Source organism: Oncorhynchus nerka, linkage group LG6 (genome assembly GCF_034236695.1).
Source record: "Oncorhynchus nerka isolate Pitt River linkage group LG6, Oner_Uvic_2.0, whole genome shotgun sequence".
Classification (NCBI taxonomy): Eukaryota; Metazoa; Chordata; class Actinopteri; order Salmoniformes; family Salmonidae; genus Oncorhynchus; species Oncorhynchus nerka.
The window spans coordinates 49958327-49982022 of record NC_088401.1 but is presented as its reverse complement, the minus strand read 5'-3'; the positions used below and the strand labels follow the sequence as shown (position 1 = coordinate 49982022).

The 23696-nt window shown below is 41.5% G+C and overlaps 1 protein-coding gene across 1 annotated transcript; it reads right to left on the bottom strand.

Annotated features, from left to right (window-relative positions):
* Positions 1-2720: 2720 nt before the first annotated feature.
* Positions 2721-12604, bottom strand: LOC115130539 (hepatic and glial cell adhesion molecule-like). Its single transcript, XM_029661786.2, has 5 exons — positions 12361-12604; positions 11747-12079; positions 10730-10984; positions 4703-4810; positions 2721-4558 (listed from the first exon to the last, which is right to left on the bottom strand). The coding sequence occupies exons 1-5, from the start codon at positions 12407-12409 to the stop codon at positions 4317-4319; spliced, it is 987 nt and encodes a 328-aa protein (XP_029517646.2). The 5' UTR covers positions 12410-12604; the 3' UTR covers positions 2721-4316.
* Between the last annotated feature and the right edge of the window lie 11092 nt (positions 12605-23696).

Here is a 23696-nt window from a genome sequence, read left to right as displayed (position 1 = left end):
AGTGTCCTAATTCAAGGGATAGGTTTGAATACGTTGTCTGTACCCTTGCAGGAAGTCAAACTTAAATCTGACCTCGTGCAAGGTTAGGTTTCCCTTGGGGTGCGTCCCTTTCTGTCCGTTGACGGTGTTTGTGATTTTTGGGTAGCAACTTATATATCACGTGTCTGGCGTGATATATCTCCTCTGGTGGTTTCTCGTACCCCATCCCATGTAGGGATTATCGATGAAAACATACAGAGATTCCCAGAGGTATTCTCTGCATGCGCTGTGACTCGTGCTGAGCAGTGCTGACACTACGGTCAGAACGGAACTTACACAACACATAGCCGAACAGTTTGATAATCCATGAAGTGATTTACCTTTGCCTATGTCCTGTAGTGATCTTGTGATGGCGCAGTCCACTGATCCTACCTTAAAAGGTTTATTTGATCAAGTACTTCCAGTTGAGGAGGTAAGGAGTGCTGCCCAGGGTTACTACATTCAAGATCAGTTGTTGGTGAGGAAATGGACACCGCACAGCAAAAGTTGTGGGTAATGCTATTGTTTAGATTGTGGTTCCTTCTAAGCTTTGAGATCTAGTTTTGAAAACATCATGACTTTTCTGGTCACTTAGGGGTTAGTAAAACCTATGATTGAATTTAGGGTAATTTTTCTTGGCCTCATTTTATAGAAAGACATTTCTGCTTACATCAAAACATTCCATGTTTGTCAGCTGACTGGGAAGCCTAATCAGATGTTAAGGCCAGTCCCGCAATAACCTATTCCTGTTACAGACCAGCCATCTGAGCATTTGATTATTGATTGTTTTGGACCCTTACCCTGTTTTATTGCTGGTAGCACCTACATGTTAACTGATGTGTCAGGCTATGGGATATCCTGAAGCCGATCCACTTCGCAACATTACCACTAAGTCTGTTGTGAAGGTTTTGTCACAGTTCATCTCAATATTTCAAATACCTACGGTGATTCAGAGCAATCAGGGTTCCAACTTCACTTCGCACAAGTCTTGCGACTATTGCGTATTAAACTTAATCAGGCCAGTGCTTATCATGTGCAGAGTCAAGAGACCCTTGAGCGTTTTCAGAATTTGAAGTCACTGTTATGTGCTTACTGCAGCTACCACAGGCCACCTGTACTTCATCCACCTTCGGTCTGCCTCCATCACCACCAGCATCTTCAAAGGGACCTGGGACTTCGTCAGTGGACTAGGGGTCCTCAGATTCAGGGTCCTCAATGTCTACAAGGTTGGGTGGCTGCTCCTCACTGTCACTGTCAGAATCTGATTCCTGACTTTCTTACAGACTCGTTGTCAGAATTTATACAAATCTCCAGAATTTCTGCATTGGTGCTACAGCTTAGCCCACTAGCTACATACTGTTGAAGTCGGAGGTTTACATGCACTTAGGTTGGAGTCATAGCTTTCACCTGGAGTCACCTGGTAAGTTTGTCATGGAAAGGGCAAGTGTTCTAAATGTTTTGTATACTCAGTGTACATCCCCAGTTTACAGTATATTCATTTCACATTCATCTGTACAGTCTGCTGGTTTTGAAATGAAATCCCTATTCTTCCTTTTTTATCGTCCAATAGGGGACATGACAAGATGTCAGAAGAACACGTTAGGTGTATGATTAGAGAAGCATTCCTGGGCATCTGTGTCACCTTTCCTATATATCCGTAACCATAGAGAGGTAATGATCCTGGGGTTGTGGAGAATTCAACTGTGATTGGCCATAAAGACTGTGTTTATTACTCCTCAGATGGGATGAATGGTAGGCCAATGCTCTTAACCTTGGACCTCTGACCTCTATGCTGTGCTATTAGAGAAGACAGGCACAATTTTTCCTTGTTTTTAAACACAGGATTTTAATATCAAATTGCAGTTTCCCATCACACAGCAGTATCAACGATGAAGAGTGACAAGTGATTCCACTGCACGTTATGTTTGTGTTGATCAGTGTCTAGATTTCTCAACATCCTCTTCTCAGTTTATTCTTTTAGATCAACTTATTTTGAGTGACACTGACATAATGGTGAAGTCCTATATTCTTTACTTTGAGTTATTCAGAAGAGCTAACCAAATATGGTAACATCTTGAAGAAAAGCTACGTTATGTTGGTTTTAGCCAATCAGTCTGTCCATGGCCTCTGGTGGAGGGGATTCTAAACTGGAACTCATGTGACTCAAAAAGGAAATGCATAAATAACATTAAGCCCACAATACCAGAGATGTGGAAGAAAAGTATATTTTGATTGTGAAAAGATATGGTCATGTATTTCAGAAACTATTTTACAACATTAGCTTATTATTGCACTAGCTATATTAAAAGGCAATTGCTAAAAAACAATATAAAGATTATCATGTATCTTAGATATGAGTCATGTCAGGATTATTGTCCTCATAGACAAATGGCTAATAAGAGTGTATTACATTTTTTTCAATTTCTCAGGATGTGTCCATGAGGGAGACGGACCGCAAGCTTCCAAGTATTGACTTAAGGTATTGGAAATTAGTAGTAAGTAAGTAGACTATAATATCTAAAACATTTCTGTTATGCAATGATCAAAAATCACAAATTCCTTAAACATTATTTTAAATAACTATATCATTACTTCTATCATGCAGCAAAAACATGTAAGACTTTATGACATATCACACAACTGACACAAGGAACACGTGAACACCACACAACTAAACTCAGCAACAACAACAAAAAGTCCCCTCACTGTCAACTGCATTTATTTTCAGCAAACATAACGTGTGTAAATATTTGTATGAACATAAGATTCAACAACCGAGACATAAACTGAACAAGTTCCACTGGCATGTGACTAACAGAAATTGAATAATGTGTCCCTGAACAAAGGGGGGGGGGGGGGGTCTGTCAGTCAGTATCTGGTGTAGCCACCAGCTGTGTTAAGTACTGCAGTGCATCTCCTCATGGACTGCACCAGATTTGCCAGTTCTTGCTGTGCGATGTTACCCCACTCTTCCACCAAGGCATCTGTAAGTTCCCGGACATTTCTGGGGGGAATGGCCCTAGCCCTCACCCTCCGATCCAACATATCCCAGACATTCTCAATGGGATTGAGATCCGGGCACTTCGCTGGCCATGGCGGCACACTGAAATTCCTGTCTAGCAGGAAATCACGCACAGAACAAGCAGTGTGGCTGGTGGCATTGTCATGCTGGAGGGTCATTTAAGGATGAGCCTTTCAGGCAGAGTACCACAGGAGTGAGGAGGATATATTCCCTGTAATGCACAGCGTTGAGATTGCCTGCAATGACAACAAGCTCAGTCTGATAATTCTGTGACACACCGCACCAGACGATGACGGACCCTCCACCTCCAAATCGATCCCGCTCCACAGTACAGGCCTCGGTGTAACGCTCATTCCTTAGATGATAAACGCGAATCCGAGCATCACCCCTGGTGAGACAAAACCGTGACTCGTCAGTGAAGAGCACTTTTTCCCAGTCCTGTCTGGTCCAGTGACGGTGGGTTTGTGCCCATAGGCAACTTTGTTGCCGGTGATGTCTGGTGAGGACCTGCCTTACAACAGGCCTACAAGCCCTCATTCCAGCCTCTCAGCCTATTGCGGACAGTCTGAGCACTGATGGATGGATTGTGCGTTCCTGGTGTAACTCGGGCAGTTATTGTTGCCATCCTGTACCTGTCCCGCAGGTGTGATGTTCGGATGTACCGATCCTGTGCAGGTGTTGTTACACATGGTCTGCCACTGCAAGGATGATCAGCTGTCTGTACTGTCTCCCTGTAGCGCTGTCTTAGGCTTCTCACAGTACAGACATTGCAATTTATTGCCCTGGCCACATCTGCAGTCCTGATGCCTCCTTGCAGCATGCCTAAGGCACGTTCACGAATTATCTTTGAAAAAGGGCCGTTTCTTGTTTTTGTTTCTGTGTTAAAACTTGATAAAGAAAAACTGAAGTGATGTATCCACTTCTTGGAAACAGACAATATGTGTTCTAAAGTGTGAACATGCAAAACAAAGCTGTAACTGTAAGACAACATAATTAGACATAGCTGTCGTCTGTATCAACTCTGGGCCTCAGGTTTGCGTCCCAATAATTTCTCCTCCTTCCAGATGTGTGCACTCCTTCACTACTCCCCACAAATGTAAAATAATTGGATTGGTATAGGCATGGGCAACGAGGAGTTGCCATATAACATTCATTTCCTTTGAAATACGTGAAGGGAAGTGAACAAGTCAACACTTTAGGAGAAAGGAGAGATTATTGGGAGGCAACGAGTGATTAAAGTCTCAGCCTCTTCTATTCTATCTAGACAGTACCTTGCTCACTGGCCTCTCTGTACCCTGGCGTACACACAGTCCTCCTCTTCAGGTGTGTCTACCTTCCGCCAGGGACCCTCTAATGTTTTAATCTGTCCATACTCCACCTCCATCGTCTGCTGGGGACCCCCCGCCACTTTCACCTGTCTGTCCTTCAGCTCCACCAGCGCCTCCCTCTCCTTCTGTCTCATCTGCTTCTTTTGTATCCTGACATCAGTGTATTCCACATCCTGGCTGTCATCCTTAGCTGTGGAGAGCGAGAGCGAGCGAGAAAGAGAGATTATTAGTCTTGTCATTGAAGCATTTCAATGGCAAGACTGACGTGGCAAATTCAATTACTTCCCAAGTTAATGGAGATAAAATGAAGAGCTACAGCTAAATATCCTCTAACCTGAAGTCTTTGGAGGTTTCTTTTTCTTCTGGACACAGTAAACTGCCAACACCATCACTAGGACAAGGAATATGCCTGCCAGAGACCCTGCTACCGTCCCTATGATCTCTGGGTAAAAGAGAGGAAACAGAGACAGAACAACATCAGCGCTAAGGTTGTTTCATTGTAAAAACAGCCACATATACAGTGCCTAAGGAAATAAATTAGGCCCCTTGACTTTTTTCACATGTTGTTACATTACAGCCTTATTCTAAAACTGATTAAATTATGTTTTCAATCTACACAAAATACCCCATTTTGTGAAAGCGAAAACAGGTTCTTAGACGTCTTAGCAAATGTATTACATTTGAAAAAAAAAAACACACCTTATTTCCATGTGTCACGCCCTGACCTTAGTTATCTTAGTTTTCTTTATTTTGGTTAGGTCAGGGTGTGACGAGGGTGGTATGTGTGTTTTGGTCTTGTCTATGTTTTTTTGTTTATCTATGGGGTTTTGGTATTGTCTAGGTAAATGTAGGTATATGGTGGCCTGAATTGATTCCCAATCAGAGACAGCTTTTTATCGTTGTCTCTGATTGGGGATCTTATTTTGGTTTTTCCATTTAGGTTTTGTGGGTTATTGTCTATGTGAAATTGCATGTCAGCACTCATTATTATTAGCTGCACGTTCATTTTGTTAGTTTGTTTCGTGTTCTTTGCGTTCTTCGTGCAAATAAAGAAGAATGTATTCAAATCACACTGCGCCTTGGTCTCCTCCATACAACGAACGTGACAATATGTTTTCAGACACTTTGCTATGAGACTCGAAATTGAGCTCAGGTGCATCCTGTTTACATTGATCATCCTTAAGATGTTTCTACAACTTGATTGGAGTCCACCTGTGGAAAATCCAATTGATTGGACATGATTTGGAAAGGCCCACACCTGTCTATATAACATCCCACAGTTGACAGTGCATGTCAGATCAAAATCCAAGTCATGAGGTCGAAGGAATTGTCCTTAGAGCTCCGAGACAGGATTGTGTCGAGGCACAGATCTGGGGAAGGGAACCAAAGGTCTCAAAGAACACAGTGGCCTCCATCATTCTTAAATGGAAGAGGTTTGGAACCACCAAGACTCTTCCTGTGGCTGGCTGCCCGGCCAAACTGAGCAATCGGAGGAGATGGGTCTTGGTCAGGGAGGTGACCAAGAACCCGATGGGCACTCTGACAGAGCTTCAGAGTTCCTCTGTGGAGATTGGAGAACCTTCCAAATTGGCAACCATCTCTGCAGCACTACACCAATCAGACGTTTATGATAGAATGGACAGACGGAAGCCACTCTTAGTAAAAGGCAGGACAGCCCACTTGGAGTTTGCCAATAGGCACCTAAAGGACCCTCAGACCATGAGATACCGGATTCTCTGGTCTGATGAAACCAAGTTGTAACTCTTTGGTATGAATGCCAAGCGTCACATCTGGAAGAAACCTGGCACCATTCCTACGGTTAAGCATGGTGGTGGCAGCATCATGATATGGGGATGTTTTTCCTTTTTGGACTGGGAGGCTAGTCAGGATCGAGCAAAGTACAAAGAGATCCTTGATGAAAACCTACTCGAGTGCTCAGGACCTCCGATTGGGGCGAAGGTTCATCTTTCAACAGGACAATTACCCTAAGCACAGCGCCAAGACAATGCAGGAGTGAAAGAATGGAGTCTCTGAATGCCTTTGAGTGGCCCAGCCAGAGCCTGATTAAACATCTCTGGAGAGACCTGAAAATAGCTATGCAGCAACGCTCCCAATCCAACCTGACAGAGCTTGAGAGGATTTACAGAGAAGAATGGGAGAAACTCCCCAAAAACAGGGGATCCAAGCTTGAAGCCTCATACCAAGAAGACTCTAGGCCATAATCACTGCCAAGATGCTTCAACATAGTACTGAATAAAGAGTTTTTTATTTTTATTATTTTTATGTATTTTTACATTTGCTAACATTTCTAAAAATCTGTTTCTTTTTCGTTGTGGGGTATTGTGTGTAGATTGATGAGGGTAAAAAAAATCATTTGAATCACTTTTGGAATAAGGCTGTAATGTAACAAAATGTGGAAAAAAATCAAGGGGCCTGAATACTTCCCAAATGCACTATACAAAAAGGCCATAACGTCTTAATGGTAATAATGATAATGACACCAATAATACATCAGGATGAGCATTATCATTTAAAGTCCACAGGGTCTGATGGGCTTTTGTCAATGTGACATGATTGTGTGTAATTGTTGTACCCTGGGTGTGATTTCTGGGTCTGGTGGTCACTGGATTTTCAAGCCCCTAGGCCTTACTAGTGGTTGCTTCTGTTGTGGGGGCCACTGTTGTAGGTTTAACACACAGGGTATTATTAACCTCTTAACCACTCGCTCTGATATCTTTGTCCCACTGGGTAAGGTGCAGTTAACTCAGCAAAAAAAGAAATGTCCTCTCACTGTCAACTGTGTTTATTTCCAGCAAATGTAACGTGTAAATATTTGTATGATCATAAGATTCAACAATTGAGACATAAACTGATCAAGTTCCACAGACATGTGATGAACAAACATGGAATAATGTGTCCCTGAACAAAGCGGGGGTCAAAATCAATAGTAACAGTCAGTATCTGGTGTGGCCACCAGCTGCATTAAGTACTGTAGTGCATCCCCTCCTCATGGACTGCACCAGATTAGCAGGTTCTTGCTGTGAGATGTTACCCCACTCTTCCATCAAGGCACCTGCAAGTTCCTGGACATTTCTGGGGGGAATGGCCCTAGCCCTCACCCTCCGATCCAACAGGTCCCAGACGTGCTCAATGGGATTGAGATCTGGGCTCTTTGCTGGCCATGGCAGAACACTGGCATTCCTGTCTTGCAGGAAATCACGCACCGAACAAGCAGTATGGCTGATGGCATTGTCATGCTGGAGGTCATGTCAGGATTAGCCTGCAGGAAGGGTACAACATGAGGGAGGAGGATGTCTTCCCTGTAAAGCACAGCGTTGAGATTGCCTGCAATGACAACAAGCTCAGTCTGATGATGCTGTGACACACCGTCCCAGACCATGACGGATCCTCCAACTCCAAATCGATCCCGTTCCAGAGTACATGCCTGAGTGTAACGCTCATTCCTTAGACGCTAAATGCGAATCCGACCATCACCCCTGGTGAGACAAAACAGCGACTCGTCAGTGAAGAGCTTTTTGCCAGTCCTGTCTGGACTGGTGGGTTTGTGCCCATAGGCAAAGTTGTTGCTGGTGATGTCTGGTGAGGACCTGCCTTACAACAGGCCTACAAGCCCTCATTCCCGCCTCTCTCAGCCTATTGCAGACTGTCTAAGCACTGATGGATGGATTGTGCATTCCTAGTGTAACTCTGGCAGGTGTTGTTGCCATCCTTTACCTGTCCCGCAGGTGTGATGTTGGGATGTACCGATCCTGTGCAGTTGTTGTTACACGTTGTCTGCCACTGTGAGGACGATCAGCTGTCCGTACTGTCTCCCTGTAGCTCTGTCTTAGGCGCCTCACAGTACGGACATTGCAATTTATTGCCCTGGCCACATCTGCAGTCCTCATGCCTCCTTGCAGCATGCCTAAGGCACATTCACACAGATGAGCAGGGACCCTGGGGCATCTTTCTTTTGGTGTTTTTCATAGTCAGTATAAAGGCTCTTTAGTGTCCTAAGTTTTCAGAACTGTGACCTTAATTGCTGTTAGTGTCTTCATGACCGTTCCACAGGTGCATGTTCATTAATTGTTTATGGTTCATTGAACAAGCATGGGAAACAGTGTTTAAACCCTTTACAATGAAGATCTGTGAAGTTATTTTGATTTTTACGAATTATCTTTGAAAGACGGTCCTGAAAAAGGGATGTTTATTTTTTTGCAGAGTTTATACTCAGTTTCCAGTTTATTTGGTACACCGATCTAGTACTGGGTTTGACCCCTCTTTGCCACCAGAACAGCCTGAATTCTTCAGGGCATGAAAACATTGCTCAATTGTTTTCAAGGGACCTAACATGTGCAGGAAAACATTCCCCACACTATTACACCACCACCAAACGCATGTACCGTTGACACCACGCCAATGACGTGTATTCATGGAGGCAAAGGGAAGCTGGGCTTCCCCAAATAATGTATCCTCCCCCACAAAATATATATATATACCTTTCGTCACTGTCTTTCACAATTTTCCTTCAATTCGCAAGAGGCTGAATTTATCTCACAGGAGAAAGCATCTGGCCATCTATCTGATACTGTCTGGTCTGGTCCAAATGAGTTGCCACCCCTAGCATTGAATGAAAGGGAACCAAGTGAGCATTTGGACTCCCTTGACAAATAAATAACACATTTGCTAATCAATGTTTAGCTAAACTGAGCAAACTCAACTGTGAATGGTCATGGCGAAATAATAAAAAGTGTCAAGGGAAGCCAGCTTGGATTTGGTGTCTCTCCTCTCAAATCGCTTTGAAAGCATGTCATTAACAGAAACGACTTGAATTGTTGCATCTCGTTGTGTTGTCCTCCGGTGGCTAGCTAGCTAGCTAAAATGGTCTCTTTCCTAAATTATCCATGGATGGAGATAAGGATTTGGACTTGCGGTTTTACTTAATTCTCCATCCAATGATTTTAAGGGCAATTCTGATCTAACCATTAATTCATACACTGTTGTGACCCTATTCTGAGAGGATGGAAGTTCAATATGCAAAGTAGCTAGATGTAGAAGGCCAATGTTAACTAGCTAACGTTGCCCATGAACGGAAGTTAGGCTAGCGAGCAAACATTTTAGCCAGGTAGCCTAGGACAACAAAATTAAGTGTGTACTGTATGACAAAGTGACAGACAGTTTCAACAACATGAAAGAGAAGAGGATGGCATTGCCATTTCTCTACAAGTAGGGTGAGTCAACATGTTTTTTTACTTGCACGAACGCGTGCACAAAAATCAGGACCATGGACAGCCACATCATATTTAGTTTATGTTGATTGGAATTTTTTTGTTGGGGGAGGGGGGGGTATCTTTCAGTTGTCACTGTATTAGACTAAGCAGAGGTGATTTGATGATGTGGAATTGGTAAAGTTGAAATGGTTCAGGAATAGTGGAGGCAGCAACTGTTTTCCTTGTGACTTGCGGTAACTCTGTGGTTCTAAATCAATAGTTAAATGGTTCAAAAAAGTCGGAAACATTAACTTGCTTAAGTATGCTGTAGCTCAACTGTCTGTAATATGCAATATGCGTTGTGGAGTTCACAAGACAGAGTTTGCTATCCGGTTTTGTGATAAAACAAAGGTGTGGTTGAATTTATTCTGCCACTGTTGTCTTAATGTCTTGGCCTTTAGGCCTGTATATCATGGTCACAAAGCATATGAATTAACAGAAAACAACGCAAATATCAAAATACATACAGTGTAGGTTGTAATATGGCTTTTTTGGGGTGGGGGGGCTTGGCTTCCTTAGGGATTTTACCCACACACAGCTACTGCACCAAGCAGGATGGGTCCATAGACTCATCCTGCTTATGCTAAATCCTGACTCTGCCATCAGCATGACGCAAGAAGAACCAGGATTATTCGGACCAGGCAATGTTTTTCCACTCCTCAATTGTCCAGTGTTGGTGATCGTGTGCCCACTGGAGCCACTTGTTCTTATTTTTAGCTGATATGAGTGGAACCCGGTGTGGTTATCTGCTGCAATAGCCCATCCGGGACAAGGACAGAGAGAAACCATTCTGCACACCTCTGTTGTACTGCAGCATTATTTGCCTGGTTGTGGCCCGCCTGTTAGCTTGCACAATTCTTGCCAATCTCCTTCGACCTCTCATTAACGAGCTGTTTTCACCCATAGGACTGCCGCTTACTAGATGTTTTTTGTTTGTCGCGCCATTCTCGATATACCCTAGACAATATTGTGAGTGAAAAGCCCAGGAGGATGGATAGTGCTGTTTCTAAACAGATTAATTTCCATTGATAAGGGCTGATCATTATTATAATCATCATCATTATTATCATTGATATTAAACAGTATCTTACCTGGACAAGGTAAGATTACCGTGTTGACAGTAACACTGTTGATATTGTTTCTGATGGTGCAGTTGAGATCCCCAGACAGGCCTTTCTGCAGTGTGATGGAGTTTGTCTTCTCACCAAAAGAGTTGTCATTGTTGTTCAGTGGGTGTCCATCCAAAGTCCAGCTGTACTGGGGACTGTCCCCCTCAGAGGAGCAGGATACCCTCATCTCTCCATGAGACAGACACTTAGAGGACAGCTTAGCCTGTGTCACAGGGGCTATGGGGGAAGATGTTATAATGTGGTTACTGGTTGCTTATCAAAATTACAGATAGGGAAACATATTTACAGTGGCTTTTTACAATTTTTACAAATTAATAGAAAATGAAAAGCTGTCTTGTGTCAATACGTTTTCATTCCCCTTTAGTTATTGCAAGCCTAAATAAGTTCAGTAGTAAAAATGTGAAGAAGGTGGGCCCGGGCGTGGTTTAGTTATGAATTACACTTTGGATGGTGCATCAATACACCCTGTCACGACAAAGATACAGGTGTCCTTCCTAACTTACTTGCCGGAAAGGAAGGAAACTACACCGGGATTTCACCATGAGGCAAAACATTTACAGAGTTTAATGGCTGTGATAGGAGATCACTGAAGATGGATCAACAACATTATAGTTACTGCACAATACTAACCTAATTGACAAAGTGAAAAGAAGGAAGCCTGTACAGAATAAAAAATATACCAAAACATGCATCTTCTTTACAAAAAAGCAGTAAAGTAATACTATAAAAAAAATGTTGCAAAGTAATTAACTTTTTGACCTGCATAGCATAGTGGTAACCATGCACGCATAGAGGTGGTTAAGTCTAGCGGTATGGATCCTTTCTGAAGGCACTGTACATATGTTTTGTTAGTTATACAAATGCATTCTTAATTTGATTTATAAATCATGGCATCATTTTTGTTCAGTAAATGGTCTAAATTCATATTGAGGAAGCAAATAATTATGACTTTTTTTCTTAGAGAATTTACTTTTTTACCTTCAATGAACAGTTGTAGTCTTCTGGAGCCCGATAATAATCCATTTGCATTAAATGTTTCAGCACAGTATTTGTCAGAATCATTCCTTACTGTGTTATCTATCCTGAATATCCCCTTGTTTATAATGAACTCTGACCTGCCATTAATAGGCCCTTTTGTTATCGACATGTTTCTTCTCATTGTGAGTATCTCTGTTTTAGCACCAGTTGGGTCCTTCCAAAATCTAACCTGATGTCCACTGGCGTTGGTGATCAGCCGGAGATAGACAGTTCCTCCCAGAGCTCCATAACACTGAGCTCCATCCTCTCTAGCATCACAGGGGCTCTCCATGCCTGAGAAACAAGAGAGGGATGTGTTCTATCGCTGTCCTCTTTTGAGTCATGTTTACTTTTATAGATGAGGAGACACCAAGCAACAGTACAAAGAAATGAATGGCATCAGAGGCAATATACAGTAATAGCACCTCAGTCAGTTATCATTTTCATGGAGACAACTCTGTGTTCTTTATTGTTTTGCTAACCAAAGGGATTCTGAGTAACCCACAGTGATGCTCTCGCTACATGTTTTACAAGCCTCTTCATATTATACCAACACATATCAATTATTTTCTTACCATGAGACACTCCTGCTAAGATCACCAACAGTCCAAACACAGTCTCCATATCTCTTCACAAGGACTCGGCTTAGCAAATTAACTTCTTGTACTTTAACAAAGTCCTCTATCTTTCATCCAGTGCTGAATTTCCATAACCTGTCAGTGTTTTACGGCATAAATAAAACCTATGGAAAAGATGGTATAAAAGACACTCCAACTGTCTCTCGTCACTCAGTAGAAAGGAAATGTGTCATTTTGAAACCTATTAATAGGTTGTGACTCAGGGGGAAGAGCCTCTTTAAAGTTGCACTTCTTCATTAAATTAACAGCCAGGCTGTCTAAATGTATTGTGTGTGATGACATCTGATAATATCTAAAATAAAAAGTGAAATGTGATGCTACACATTTTTATGTGCTATTTAGAACCTAAAGGGTTCTTTGGCTGTCCCCATAGGAGAACTCTTTGAATAACACTTTTTGTGTTCTAGATAGAACCTGTTTGGGTTTAATATAGAACCAGAGAGAAAGAGGAAGAGAGATTTGATCTAACATAAGTTTTTTAATTTTGATGTTGATATGAGCATACTGATATAGGCAGGACACGTGACATCCCTGCAACTTTGAGAAAAAAACACTTTATATTTGTTTTGTCTCGAGATGGCTATGCGTATTCGTGGAATGAGGCTAGTAGCATAGCGTCTCTCTCCATTGAATATGGCCGTTGACGTCAGCTACTCTCATCGAATATTCAAAAATTGATTATAATAATGAGATGTATCCACTAATCCAAAGAAAGGAAAGGTGAGAGCTAGACAGCCCGGCGTGTCGCTTTGTGGACAACTCCCATTGTTAGAGCAGAGAGACATGTATGTCAGTATATCCATGATCTTTGTTTTCCTGCACCACAAACTAGAAGATAAAAATAAAAGTGTGTTTTGGACATTGAGATGTATAGAAGACTCTAGTGCCCAAAATCCTGTTTTAGCATGGGTTGTGCCATTGAAGACTGTCACATTTTGAAGTAGTGAGACTTCCTAAGGGTTAAGGGTGCAATGAATTAAGAACAACATATTTGTATTTTTACAATGAGTTGCGGCACATTGACAAATGCTCTGCAATAAAAGGGCTTTCTAATGAGCCTTTTTACGCCCACTAGGGAGTTACGCAGTGAAACATTGCTTTCCATTCATTTGAAATGGAAGGAAAGCGGTGAGAAGCAGAGTGGGCGGGGAATCTGTGGGTGGCACAAACGTGGCGTGGGTGAAAAAAGTTCAGCATTTCTCAAAATTATGCAAATCAACAGCGGTGAATGCTGGGTGATGACCAATCGTATCGAGTGGTTCCCACAATCTGCGACCCAACTCAAGACTTTCTTTAGCAAAGATGGCTGACAAAAATACTAGGATGGAAGCAAATGTAAGTAATTATAATGTAATAATGAATCATGCAAAAAATGTACAGTTGAGAGGAATATGTTAGTAAATAACCTCTTAGGGATGCCTTAAGCTCGAATCCCGCTCGAATTCCGTTAGCGGGATAGATTTGACAACATCCAGTGAAATTGCAGCGCGCCAAATTCAAACTACAGAAATATAAATATTCAACATTCACGAAAATATAAGTGTAATACATCAAAATAAAGCTTAACTTCTTGTTGATCCAGCCGCTGTGTCAGATTTCAAAATGCCTTTACGGCGAAAGAACACCATGCGATTATCTGAGGACAGCGCCCTGCATACAAAAACAAGAAAACCTCTTTCAACCAGGCAGATGCCATCTAATAAATGCCTTACCTTTGAAGATCTTCATCTTTTTGCAATCTCAAATGTCTCAGTGACACAATGAATGGTCGTTTTGTTCGATAAATTCCTTCTTTATCTCCCCAAAATGTCCATTTATTTGGCGCGTTTGATTCAGAAATACACCGGTTCCAACTCACCCAACATGACTACAAAGTATCTAATAAGTTACCTGTAAACTTGGTCCAAACATTTCAAACAATATTCTTAATCCAACCTCGGGTATCCTAAAATTTAAATAATCATTCAAATTTAAGACGGGATAAACAGTTTCCAATACTGAAGAAAAATAACACAGAGCACGCTCCTGTTCACACACCACAAAAGACTAGAGACCTTCTGAGTGACACATGAAAAGAAGAGGACTACTTCTTCATTTCTCAAAAGAAAAACATAGACCAATTTCTAAAGACTGTTGACATCTAGTGGAAGCCACAGTAACTGCAATCTGGGCCCTAATAAATCAGGTTTCCCATAGAAACGCAGAGGAAAACACAATGACCTCCAAAATCTTTTTCTCTGGATGGATTGTGCTCATAGTTTCGCCTGCCAAATCAGTTTTGTTATACTCACAGACATTATCCTAACAGTTTTAGAAACTTCAGAGTTTTTTCTATCTAAATCTACGAATTATATGCATATCCTAGCTTCTGGGCCTGAGTAACAGGCAGTTTACTTTGGGAACGCTTTGCATCCAGACGTGAAAATACTGCCCCCTATCCATAAGAAGTTTTAATGTAGGTGGAGACAAACGATTATGCATATTTTTTGTCATGAAGTTAATTTATGAAAATCTCAATTTAGCAAGCTAGTTGACTAGCTAACATTAGCCAGCTAGATAGCTGTATGGGCATTTTGACATGAGTATGACATTGTAACTCGTGTTGTTTAATGTTTTAGGGACTCATGAGAAAACCAGCAAACCAGGCTGTCATCTTGTGAAACAGTGGATGTAAAGAATCTAGGTACCTAAAGCATTTACTGCAAACACCTGTATGCCTATGGATGTCTAGCTAGTTTGTATTTAAAAAAGGTACATCAGTACATTATATAACACTGTCACACCACCATATATCCACAACACAGAAAGACATTTTGGACACTACAGTGAAAATGGTTAAATGTGTAATTAAGGCAAGGCCCCTGAACTCTTCTGTATTTTCTACACTATGCAATGATATGGGCAGCGACCATGTAACGCTTTTATAACATGCACTGTTATCAAGGGGCAAAGTATTGACACGTTTTTTTAATTGAGAGATGAGCTTAACGTTTTCCTTACTGACCATCATTTTCACTTGTCTGACGGATTGCATGATGACAAGTTTCTCACACGACTAGCCTATCTGGGTGATGTTTTTCTCGCCTGAATGATCTGAATCTAGGATTACAGGGACTCTCCGCAACTATATTCAATGTGCGGGACAAAATTGAGGCTGTGATTAAGAAGTATGAGCAACACACACAGGTCTTTCAATCATTGTATGATTTTTTGTGTGCAAATGAACTCAAGCTTACTCAAGAGGTGTTCTCTCATCTGTAAAGATTTTTCCATGTGCTCTCATTTTCAAAATTGCAACTTGTCCAGGTAACTTGAGAGCATTCCGTAGAACCATCACCTCTGGTCCATTCTTCACAGGAGCTCCAGTGATGTCATGAATCCTCTGTTTTTCCATATTTTTCCAAAATGATGGGAATTACCAAAAGCATACCTTGAGTCTGTGTAGATATTAGCTGTTTTTCCTTCAGCCTGTTTGCATGCTTCTGTCAAAGCCACCAATTCCTCCACCTGTGCTAATCTTCCTGCAGGTAACGTGCCTGTCACTATCACATTGTCCATTGTAGAAACTGCCAAGCCTGCCTTCTTCACACCCCCCCCCCCTCCACAATGCTTGAATAATTTGTGTATAAGATGAACTCAGGGTTTTCCAATGGATGACTCTTAATAAACCCACAGTCGTGTTCAAGTAATGCGGCATCTGGAGGAAGCATCAGAGTAGCTGGATTACATGGTGTGCCACGTGGTATGGTGATGTTAGGAGCCTCCAACACAGTTGACCATTTGTTCCTACGAGCAGATGTGACCTGTGCAACTTGATTCATTGTCAAAAGAGTATGAACACATGTCGGTAGACTATTTTTCAACTATACCCATGTCCCATAGATCTTTAATCACTACTTTGGTAGCGTCCATAGCTTCCTTGCTAATGGGATATTGTTTTGTGCAAGGTGGGGCAAAACCTGTCAAGCACACTGGTTCCATATCCAAAGTTGCACACACATTTTTCTTCGTAGTCTAAATAGGATGGTTCTGAACTGTAGAAATCTGCAGTTGTCTAATTTTCTAATTTTCCATGTCACCTTCCCTTCAGAGATGTTCAATGTAGTCAAGTTGCATAATAACATCAAGGCCTAAAATAGGCTGTTCAAATGAGCCTATCCACACTACTGCATCAATCTTCATTGGATCAATAGAAATTGATAATAGTTTGGTCTGTTTCATATCTGTCTTCCCCCCCACTCCTGTTGCTCTCATCTTATTGCCCGTGTATTGATGATATTTATGTTTTGCATACGATATGGCCACTACAGTGCCTTCAGCACCCGTATCTACTAAAAAATCTATTGCAAGTTGTTCACCATCATGTTCACATATATTCCATCCGATTTCATATGTACACCAGCTGAGAAGGGACGTAAGAGGGGGTCAAATTAGTTTACCTCCACAGCATCCAGCAAACTCTGCTGCTGAGCCGGAGAGAGCTTCTTAAATTTCTACATCAGCATTGTGTCAATGGGGCTGTTGTCCTGATTTCATTTTCCCTAAGACGGACCCTGCTTCTCCTGGCCATTGCTCATAAAGACACAAGGTTTCTCTTCTGTTGAACAAATAATGTTGATTCTACTCGGAACCTGCACAACACTGAAAACAGTGTTGTTTCTTATGTTGATTGATGTCTATGTCCAGTCGTGACAGCCTGTCGACGATGTCGCCGTGGTTTTGTCTCTCCCAGTTGTTAGTAGTGTCAAAAAAAGTTTTTGCAAATCTTAATGTACGGATTGCATCAGCTGATGGGTGATTGCCCCATTTTTGGAGGAATTGAGTGCATCTTCCTCTTCCAGGTCAGGTAACCCACTGTGTCCAACCACTTCTGCTCTTTGCCTTTCTTCAAATTCAACAAACGGTTCTTTCGGTTCTTGAACACATTTGGTTATCTTTCCTTAATTGGTGTTTGCATTGGTCAGACCCTTAAGGAAAAAATGTAGGGCTCTCCATCCATCGGCCACATCTTGCACATCTTGCTCTTCACCACCCACCGCTCTAGAAATCTTTTTTCTTTTTCTTCAAGTACGCCATGTTCACGGTTGTTCAAAACCAAGGCTAATAACTGTAACCCATCATAAGGTTGTGGATTGTAGAGTTTCTTATAACGCTTCAAATGGTCCCATATCTTCATACCCACGTCTCAGGGATGTTTCAAGTTATTTAACCATTCATCCAACTGTTTTGGAGATGCTGATTTATGTGTGATTACTGTCATATTGAATCTAGACAGTACCTTGCTTCCTGGCCTTTCTGTACCCTGGCGTACACACAGTCCTCCTACCCAGGTGTGCATACCTTCCACCGGGGACCCTCTAATGTTTTATTCTGTTCATACACCTCCAATGGCTGCTGGGGAGCCCCAGTGATTTTCACCTGTCCGTACTCCACCTTTCTTTCCTGCAGTCTCATCTGCTTCTTCAGTGTCCTGACATCCGCGTATTCCACATCCTGACTGTCAACATTAACTGTGTAGAGAGAGAGAGAGAGAGCTCACTTGCTTTGGCAATGTTAACACGTTTCCCATGCCAATAAAGCCCCTTGGATTGAATTGAGAGAGAGAGAGACATCTGATAACTTCAGAAGACAGTTGACTACAAATACAAAGTTGACAATGTCTTTGCATTTGTTACAAACAAGCGACATATAAAAAGATGCTTCAAATAAACCGCGATGAACACATAACAAAAAATAATTGAGGGCTACAGGCCTATTTTAATTATTGAAATACATTTTATGTTCAATCGGGTATTATTTTGCTACTTGTAGACCACTGTCTGTAATTTGCTTCAATATATTTTATGATGAGTAGCCTAACGTGTGCAATGATGTGTCAAATATGGGATTTAGTGAATTTGTATTGGGTAAGCATAGAATAAGCCGCCTCAATATTTGCAGCCGTAGGTGGTACGATCTCTCTAGTAGCTGATCTGTTGTCAGTATTGTGAAATAATTATATAATGCGAAGGAAAAATTTGAATGGAGAAAGCTGATCCGATCCCTTTCTTTTGATTCTATCAGTATTGACACGTACTCCAACAACGCACTTAGCGACTGTTCTCTCTGAGTGATGTTTTGGGAAACACATGTTACATCTTCTGCTGTTGTAGGAAAGATGCATTGTTAAAACACTCGTAAGCCTCAGTTCCATTGCTATCAGGAAACCGGGCCCTGGGCCATTTCACCATGCAGCCTCGCTGCAACCTGGTCTCAGAACATTTTGTATTATTCTGTAAGTAAATCCGATACACTCCATTTGGTATAATATGTTACGTTTTGTATGTTATGACCCATTTCAGATATGTTTTACGAATTACAATTCATATTATACAGAACAAAAACATGAATGCAACAATTTCAACGATTTTACTGAGTCACAGTTCGCAGCCATAGGTGGGCCTGGGAGGGCATAAGCACACCCACTGGTGAGCTGGCCCAGCCAATCAGAATGAGTTTCTCCCCACAAAAGGGCTTTATTACGGACATAAATACGCAGTTTCCTCAGCTGTTCAGGTGGCTGGTCTCAGACGATACCGCAGGTGAAGAAGCTGGATGTGGAGGTCCTCGGCTGGCGTTTCACGTGGTCTGTGGTTGTGAGGTTAGTTGGACATACCGCCAAATAATCAAAAATAACGTTGGAGGGGGCTTATGGTAGAAAAATTATCTGGCAACCGCTCTGGTGGACATTCCAGCAGTCAGCATGCCAATTGCACTGCTGCCTCAGCTTGAGACATATGTAGCATTGTGTTGTGAGACACAACTGCACATTTTAGTGGCCTGTCATTGTCCCCAGCACAAGGTGCACCTGTGCAATGATCATGCTGTTAAATCAGTACTTGACATGCCACACCTGTCAGATGGATGGATTATCTTGGCAAGGGAGAAATGCTCACTAACAGGGAAGTTAAGAAATTTGGCCAGAATTTGAGAGAAATAATATTTTTGGTGCAAATGGAACATTTCTTAGATATTTTATTTAGCTCATGAAACATGGGACCAAGACTTTAAATGTTAGGTTTATATTTTGGTTCAGTGTGTATATACAGTACCAGTCAAATGTTTGTACACTTTAAGAGAGAATAATAGTGATGACATAACTATGAAATAACACATATGGTATCATGTAGTAACCAAGAAAGTAATAAACAAATCATAATATATTTGAGATCCTTCAACGAACCCACCCTCTGCCTTGATGACAGCTATTCATACTATTGGCATTCTCTCAACCAGCTTCATGAGATGGAATGCATTTCAATTAACAGGTGTTCCTTGTTAAAAGTTAATTTGTGGAATTTCTTTCCTTCTTAATGCATTTGAGCCAATCAGTTGTGATGTGACAAGGTAGGGGTGGTATACAGAAGGTAGTCCTATTTGGTAAAAGACCAAGTCCATATTATGGCAAGAACAGCTCAAATAAGCAAAGAGAAACGTCAGTCCATCATTAGTTTAAGACATGAAGTTCAGTCAATCTGGAAATTTCAAGAACTTTGAACGCAAAAACCATCAAGCGCTATGACGAAACTGGCTCTCATGAGGACCACCACAGGAAAGGAAGACCCAGGGTTACCTCTGCTGCAGACTATAAGTACACTGTATATTAGAGTTACCAGCCTCAGAAAATGCAGCCCAAATAAATGCTTCACCAGAAATCAATTAACATACACATCTCAATATCAACTGTTCAGAGGAGACTGCGAGAATCAGGCCTTCATGATCGAATTGCTGCAAAGAAACCACTACTAAAGGACATCAATAAGAAGAGACTTGCTTAGGCCAAGAAACACGAGCAATGGACATTAGACAGGTGGAAATCTGTCGTTTGGTCTGATAAGTTCAAATTGGAGATTTTTGGTTCCAACTGCTGTGTCTTTGTGAGACGCAGAGTAGTTAAACGGATGTGTTGATCCCACCGTGAGGCATGGAGGAGGATGTGTGATGGTGTGGGGGTGCTTTGCTGGTTGCACTGTGAGTGATTTATTTAGAATTCAAGGCACCCTTAACCAGCATGGCTACCACTGCATTCTGCAGTGATACGCCATCCCATCTGCTTTGCGCTTTGTGGGACTCTCATTTGTTTTTCAACAGGACAATGACCCAACACACCTCCAGGATGTGTAAAGGCTATTTGACCAAGAAGGAGAGTGATGGAGTGCTGCATCAGATAACCTGGCCTCCACAGTCACCTGACCTCAACCCAAGTGGGATGGTTAGGGATGAGTTGGACAGCAGATTGAAGGAAAGGCAGCCAACACGTGCTCAGCATATGTGGGAACTCCTTCAAGACTGTTGGAAACACATTCCAGGTGAAGCTGTTTGAGAGTGCCAAGAGTGTTTAACTTATTGACGCTACCCATCCCTTCAGCGGGATAATTGTCATCAGCAACCGCTGAATAGCATAGTGCCACAGTCAAATAATATTACTAAAAATATTCATGAAATCACAAGTGCAATATTGTAAAACACAGTTTAGCCTTTTGTTAATCCACCTGTCATCTCAGATTTTGAAATTATGCTTTACAGCGAAAGCAATCCAAGCGTTTGTGTAAGTTTATCGATCGCATGACAAAACATTAAGTACACTTAGCATCAGGTAGCTTGGTCACGAAAATCAGAAAAGGAATCAAATTAATAGTTTACCTTTTATGATCTTCGGACGTTTTCACTCACGAGACCCCCAGTTACACATTAAATATTCCTTTTGTTCCATAAATATTATTTTTATATCCAAAATACCTCCGTTTGTTTGGCGCGTTATGTTTAGAAATCCACAGGAAAGAGCAGTCATGACAACGCAGACGAAAATTCCAAATAATATCCGTAATGTCCACAGAAACATGTCAAACGTTTTTTATAATCAATCCTCAGGTTGTTTTTAAAATATATAATCGATAATATATCAACCGCAATGGTCTTGTTCAGTAGGAGAGGGAAAGGAAATGGCTGTCCGAACTCTGTTGCGCGTGCAAAACTCATGTGACCACCTGACGCAATGTTATCTTTCTGGCTCATTTTTCAAAATAAAAGCCTGAAACTATGACACCTTGAGGAAGCGATAGGAAAAGGAATCTGGTTGATATCCCTTTAAATGAAGCAATGGGAGGCTATGGAACATGGAGTTTTCAAAATAGAAACCACTAGCTTCAAGAGGTTAGAGCTGTCATCAAGGCAAAGGGTGGCTACTTTGAAGAATCTCTAATATAAAATATATTTAGTTTTGTTTAACACTTTTTTGGTTACTACATTATTCCATATTCATAGTTTTGATGTCTTCACTATTATTCCCACAATGTAGAAAATAGTAAAATAACAAAAAAAACTTGAATGAGTAGGTGTGTTCAAACTTTTGATTGGTACTGAAATTGTGAGGCAGGGCCACAAGGCTATTCCTCTTTCCTCTAAGTAAGAACCTATGACTAGAGTTAGGGTTCTTTTGTCACAAACTGAGTGAATTTTACTGAACGGCAGGGGCAGCTGGAGTATCTTTCCTACCACCATTTGCCAAGGTTTTGTTTATGCTGTAAAACACTGACCGGTTATGAAAATTCCCCACTGGATGAAAAATAGAGGACTTTGTTAAAGTACAGGAGGTTAATTTGTTAAATTGAGCCCTGTATTGTGAAGAGACATGGAGGCTGTGTTTGGACTGCTGGGGATCTTAGTAGGAGTGTCTCATGGTAAGAATTTTCTTTATGTGTCAAAGTTCCTCTTTTTATGCATAATATAAGGAGTATTGTATAGTATATAAAGCAGTAAGAGCATCGCTTGATCACAGACCTTTGTGATACAGTATACTGTAGGTTACTCAGAATCACTTTTGTCAAATGAATACCTCTCATAAACTGAGGTGCTGTTTCAGCATGTTGCCAATTAACCCATAAGAGTCCGGGGAGGGGGGGGGGGGGCTACTAAGCTATATAGAATTGTTTTAATTGTTTTTTAGCCCAAGGATCATTTTGCTATTTAATTTTGAATAAGACCCCTTGAAATGATTAAGTTTGGCCTTATTGCTATTAGTGTCACGACTTCCGCTGAAGTTGGGTCCCCTGCCTGTTCCTGCCTGTTCAGGCGGTGCTCGGCGGTCATCGTCACCGGCCTACTAGCCGCCACCGATCCCTTTTTCGTTGTCTGTTTGTTTTGTCTTATTAGGTTCACATGTGTCTATTTGTGTGTGCTTGATGGGCTTCCTTATTTAAAGTGCGTATACCCGCCCTTGTTTTGTGCGGGATTATTCTTGTGTTACGTGTGTGTGTTATTAGGTGTGTTTGTGTTCTGGAGCTGGTACCCTGTGTTTTTGGTTGGTCCATATTTTTCGGCGCCCTGTGTTGTGGGCATTGCTTTTGGTGTCGTATTAAAGTGCACTTCTTCCTGTGGAACTCTCTTCTCTCTGCGCCTGATTCTTCCTCACAAACCTAGTCCCTCTTGACAATTAGCCCATACAAAGGCATTGAATAACAGATAGTCCCATGAAAGAATCTAAAGGATATTTGTTCTGAAGTGTCTTTCCCATATCTGAGAGATATAAGAAATATCAGGAAACGTGTATATACACTACCATTCAAAAGTTTGGGATCACTTTGAAATGTCCATGTTTTGAAAGAAAAGCATATTTTTTTGTCCATTGAAATCAAATTGATCAGAAATACAGTGTAGACTTTGTTAATGTTGTAAATTACTATTGTCGCTGGAAACTGCTCATTTGTTTATGGAATATCTACATACAGTGCCTTGCGAATGTATTCGGCCCCCTTGAACTTTGCGACCTTTTGCCACATTTCAGGCTTCAATCATAAAGATATAAACTGTATTTTTTTGTGAAGAATCAACAACAAGTGGGACACAATCATGAAGTGGAACGACATTTATTGGATATTTCAAACTTTTTTAACAAATCAAAAACTGAAAAATTGGGCGTGCAAAATTATTCAGCCCCTTTACTTTCAGTGCAGCAAACTCTCTCCAGAAGTTCAGTGAGGATCTCTGAATGATCCAATGTTGACCTAAATGACTAATGATGATAAATACAATCCACCTGTGTGTAATCAAGTCTCCGTATAAATGCACCTGCACTGTGATAGTCTCAGAGGTCCGTTAAAAGCGCAGAGAGCATCATGAAGAACAAGGAACACACCAGGCAGGTCCGAGATACTGTTGTGAAGAAGTTTAAAGCCGGATTTGGATACAAAAAGATTTCCCAAGCTTTAAACATCACAAGGAGCACTGTGCAAGCG